At 47.8% G+C, this 5,000-nt stretch overlaps 2 protein-coding genes across 4 annotated transcripts in view; both read left to right on the top strand.

Moving 5' to 3' along the window:
* The window catches only part of LOC123517002 (glutamate receptor ionotropic, kainate 2-like), a 45,682-nt gene that overhangs the window by 8,261 nt on the left and 32,421 nt on the right, over positions 1–5,000 (top strand). The gene's annotated exons all lie outside the window — the stretch shown is intronic.
* Positions 2,343–5,000, top strand: part of LOC123517001 (uncharacterized protein PB18E9.04c-like) — a 3,341-nt gene continuing 683 nt past the window's right edge. The window contains exons 1-2 of the mRNA XM_045276809.1: positions 2,343–2,654; positions 3,353–5,000. The exon at positions 3,353–5,000 is cut by the window's right edge and continues 683 nt beyond it. Coding sequence (XP_045132744.1) covers positions 2,547–2,654; positions 3,353–5,000 — 1,756 coding nt within the window. The 5' untranslated portion in view covers positions 2,343–2,546. The remainder of the gene's footprint in view (positions 2,655–3,352) is intronic.

Below are 5,000 nucleotides of genomic sequence, written 5' to 3'. Positions count from 1 at the left end.
GGAGGGATGGAAAGAAAAATTGTGCTTTGCTTGAGAAAATTATGACAGTAAGAAGGAAAATAATAAGAAAAAGATTAATTAAGTCATTCGTAAAGTAAAATTGTATAAAGTGTGTGAAAATCTCTCTCTCTCTCTCTCTCTCTCTCTCTCTCTCTCTCTCTCTCTCTCACGCCTTTGTTGAGATACAGTACAGCCTCTCTATCTCTCCCTCCCCTCCTCCCTACCCTACCCTTCCCCTCCCCCAGCACATTTGTCAGCCTCGCCGGCACAACAGGTGAGTCACGGGTTACCTGCCTGAGGAGCGGCACTAATTACCTCACCTTCAGGCATCGATTCACCGAATTCTATTTTTCTATTTATCTTTTTAACCTTTTTTCCGTTTTTTTTTTTTTCGTCTTAACTGCATTTTTCGTCCTTACCTCCACTGTGTTCAGGAAGGAATGGAATTTTGAGGAAAGATGGAGAAAGAAAGAAAGGAGGGATTTGTGTGTGTGTGTGTGTGTGTGTGTGTGTGTGTGTGTGTGTGTGTGTGTGTGTGTGTGTGTGTGTGTGTGTGTGTGTGTGTGATTGAATTTGGTTGATGAAAGCAGACGTAGGCAATGGGAAAAATAAGTTATGAAATATTAAAGAGGGAGATAAGAAGGAGGAGGAGGAGGAGGAGGAGGAGGAGGAGGAGGAGGAGGAGGAGGAGAAAGACGAGGAGAAAGAGGATTAGGTAGAGGTGGAGGTGGAGGAGGAAAAGGAAGAGGAGGAGGAGAAAGAGGAGGAGGAGGAGGAGGAGGAGGAGGAGGAGGAGGAGGAGGAGGAGGAGGAGGAGGAGGAGGAGGAGGAGAAGGAGAAGAAGAAGAAGAAGAAGAAGGAGGAGGAGGAGGAGAAGGAGGAGGAGGAGAAGGAGGAGGAGGAGGAGGAGGAGGAGGAGGAGGAGAAGAAGAAGAAGAAGGAGGAGGAGGACGAGGAGGAGGATTATGCGGGTTTATCTAAGAGCAATAAAAGTTTTAGGTTTTTGCATGGCTGTTTAGCAAAAGGAGGAAGAGAAGGAGGAGGAAGAGGAGGAGGAGGAGGAGGAGAAGGAGAAGGAGGAGCAAAAGGAGGAGGAAGAGGAAGGAGATTATAACACAAGAAGTCTGCAAGAGGCCAATCATCTATAAACCGGCTCCTGTTCATTTGATCATCGCTTCCCTCTCATCCTCGTATTGTTGCAGCCCTTCCTTATTGAATCCTGCTGTCATGTTTTCTTGTATCATGTGGTGGTGGTGGTGGTGGTGATGGTGGTGATGGTGATGATGGTGATGATGATGATGGTCTTTTTAACTTTAACTACTTAATTAACCTCCTTGTTATAATATGAACATTGATTTAGTACTACACACTTTCTCTCTCTCTCTCTCTCTCTCTCTCTCTCTCTCTCTCTCTCTCTCTCTTTCTAACCCTGTTTGCGCACACATGTAGGACATCCGCCGCGCTTTAGTTAATCCTTCACATTTTTAATAACGGCCACACATCCTGGATTAGCGGGATGAGAGGCGGATTACGCTCTTTTGAACCTACGGAGGGGCGATTAGGGAGTCCGTGGCGTGCTGACTGACTTGTCCGATGCGTGTAGGTATGGAGGGGGCTTTGTAGAGAGAGAGAGAGAGAGAGAGAGAGAGAGAGAGAGAGAGAGAGAGAGAGAGAGAGGTGGGGGGGGGCGAACGGGAAAGATTGATTATTATTGCACATGGTTCAAAAGGCAGGGCATGGAAATGAGCTCAGTCCTTAAATGCCTTGAGTGTTGAGTGTTGACTGTTTGGCTTCAAGTGGCAAGATAGAGAGGTTATGCGACGCCACAGGTCTATAGGAAGGGTCAACTTGCTGGTGTCGCTAAGGAACTGAGGTTTGTGCAGGCTGGTGATGTGTATAGTATCTGAACGGTGATGTCTACAAGAATACGGAATAGGTTTACATCCAAACTCGTGCACCTAAGGGCTTGTAACACTGTTTTGGAACATTTTAGTGTGTCGACTTATGTTTTCATTGTTTTTACAATAGAGACTTGGAAATATGTCTTTGCAGATATGAAATGTAGTGTTACGTTGAAAAATCGTGGTTTTAGGAGCCATATAAACCCATATAAGGTCTTGACGTTGTAAGTATTATACCATTATTATTGGAAAAATATCTTGTATGCAAATCAAAGGGAGGTGATGTGCAAATTGGATGTCGTGACGTGCGAAATCCTAACAAGATTTACAATCCAGTGACGTGACATGAAAACAAGTGATGTAGTATCTATTAGTACTATAAGCAGTAGTGGCATTATTATTTTTTTATTGTTATGATTAGCAGTAGTATTACTAGCATCATCCTTAATAATAGTAGTAGTATCAGCAGCAGCAGCAACAACAGCAGCAGCAGTAGCAGCAGATCACCTGCTGTTCAAGGTGGTGGCGCGCGGCAACTGGTTCTCGTCGGCGGGATTATGATGGCGTCCGTCGCCATTCGTGGCCAGGGAGCCGCGGGGTGAGGATCTGCCGCTGTGTGTGTATTATCAGGGGGGAGGGGTAACCATGGAACAGCAGCAGCAGCAGCAGCAGCAGCAGCAACAGCAAGGTGGCAGCGGTAATGGCACCAACAGCAGGGGCAAGGTGGCCAGGCCTGTCAGTGAAGCCAGAAGAGTGAGCACGATTATTATTATTATTATTATTGTTATTATTATTTATCATTATTATTATCATTATTATCATTATTATTATTTTTATTATTATTATCATTATTATAATTATCATTATTACTATTATTGTTGTTATTATTATTATTATTATTATTATTATTATTATTATTATTATTATTATTATTATTAATGTTATTATCATTATAATAATAATGATAATAATAATAATAATAATAATAATAATAATAATAGTAGTAGTAGTAGTAGCAGCAGCAGCAGCAGTAGTAGTAGTAGTAGTAGTAGTAGTAGTAGTAGTAGCAGTAGTAGTAGTGGTAGTAGTATAATTATTATTATTATCATCATTATCATCATTATCATTATCATCATCATCATCATCATCATCATCATCATCATCATCATTGTAGCAGCAGTAATATCAGCAATAGAGGTGATGGTGTTAGTTCAGTGGGGCCTAATGTGAATGAAAACCACGCAAGAAGAAAGGCGTGGCAGGATAAGATAGGAGGCAACTGGGACCCCACAGGACGGACCTCTTGGAGCAAGGGTAGGCAGGAAGTACACATACGCATGTGTGTGGCACCTACAGCAGGCCCCTCGGGACAGGCAGGCAGGCGGGCAGGCAGGCAGGCAGACAGACAGGAAGGCAGGTTAGCACAGACATGACAGTGTCTCGCCCCACAGATCCGCAAGCCCCTCATGGAGCGGAAGCGCCGCGAGAGGATCAACACGAGCCTCAACGACCTCGCCTCGCTGCTGACGGAGGCGCGGATGGTGCGGCCTGATGCGGGAGGGCGGCCCGCTAAGCTGGAGAAGGCTGACATTCTCGAGCTGACTGTCAAACATATTCTGCGGCTCAAGAGACGCCCCGCGGCACCCAGCGACGCCTCCAAAGAGAATTCGACCGATGGCAGTTCGGGTCCCGAAGCAGTCGCCGCCCCTCCCGTCTGGCACGACCACTTTGATGAGGACTCACAGGACAGTCTGCCTCCTGAAGTAGAGGACGAGGGCACACAAGCCCCCAGCCAAGACTCGCCAGATTCCTCCTGTGACCCTCAGTCTCTCCAGAATTTAACCTCGTCACCTGAGCCACCTCAAGACGCCCCAGGGGAATCTCATGTGCCTAGGAAGGATCCCACTCAGTCTGAACTTGCAGTCAACGATGAAAGCTACCAGCGAGGCTTTATGCGCTGCATGAATGCTCTCAATACGGTACTGCCTCGCGTCCAGGATGCCTCCCTCCGCCAGCGGTTGTGGCAGCACCTCCAAGAGTTTCTGGGCTGCAAGGAAGGTACATTAATTCCTCCTCCTCTCCCTCTTCCTTCTACTTCTCAACATGAGCAAGACACGAGTGTAACAATCAATCCTAAGACGGAGATCCAGGAAGAAAACCCAGCGGCCCGCCTTACGCTGGTACCTACCAAGCTGCCAGGGGGCGGCCTAGCCCTTTTGGTTCAGGGTCCTCTCCACCCCGACGCCGAGAGTCTCCTCATGCCCGCAACGGCAACTGTTAAGAGCGAGGATACAGCATCCTCCTGTTCACTGTCTCTCCCTCCCTCCAACCCTGCGCCAAGTTTGTCAACCCAAAAGCCTGTGGTGTCCCTCACACCCACGGAGCACCTAACTACAGCAAAGCATGTGTCTGCAACAGTGACTCCCGCCTCAGTGGAGCGTGTGCCAGCAACAATGACTCATGCTTCAACAGCGCGTGTGCCTCCAACAGTGATTACCACCTCGGCGGAGCGTGTGCCTGCAACAGTGACTCTTATCTCAGCGGAGCGTGTGCCTGCAACAGTGAATCCCACTACAGCAGCGTGTGTACCTGCAACACTGACTGCTACCTCAATAGTGTCTGTGCCTGGAACAGTGACTCCCTCCATCACAGTAGCCCCACCTACCACAGTGTCTTGCTTTGAACCAGAGTCTGTATCCACCATGGTACCTCCCTCCACCACTGTGCCTCTATCCACGACAGTGTCTTCTCCAACCATGGTGACTTCCTCCACCAAATCATTTTCCTCCACCACAGTGTTTCCCTCTAAAACAATTCTTCCCTTTACTGCAGTGCCTTCCTGCACCACAGTGCCTCCCTTCTCCACAGTGTCTACGGTGACACCATTGCGTGCGCCTCACAGCACAACGAATACGACCGTACCCGTTACTACAATAGTGCCTGTGACTAACGGCGTGACTGTGGCCTTACGAGTGACGCCGCCCACCACTGTGCCTGTGCCAGCAGTTGTGCCTCTTACCACTACATCATCTCCAGCCTCCACAGTGTTCCTCACCACCTTCACTAACACCTCAACGGTGTCCCATATCACCATGGCCA

Source organism: Portunus trituberculatus, chromosome 41, assembly GCF_017591435.1.
Source record: "Portunus trituberculatus isolate SZX2019 chromosome 41, ASM1759143v1, whole genome shotgun sequence".
NCBI classification, from domain to species: domain Eukaryota; kingdom Metazoa; phylum Arthropoda; class Malacostraca; order Decapoda; family Portunidae; genus Portunus; species Portunus trituberculatus.
The sequence above is the reverse complement of the archived record's forward strand: the minus strand, read 5'-3'. Positions and strand labels throughout refer to the sequence as shown.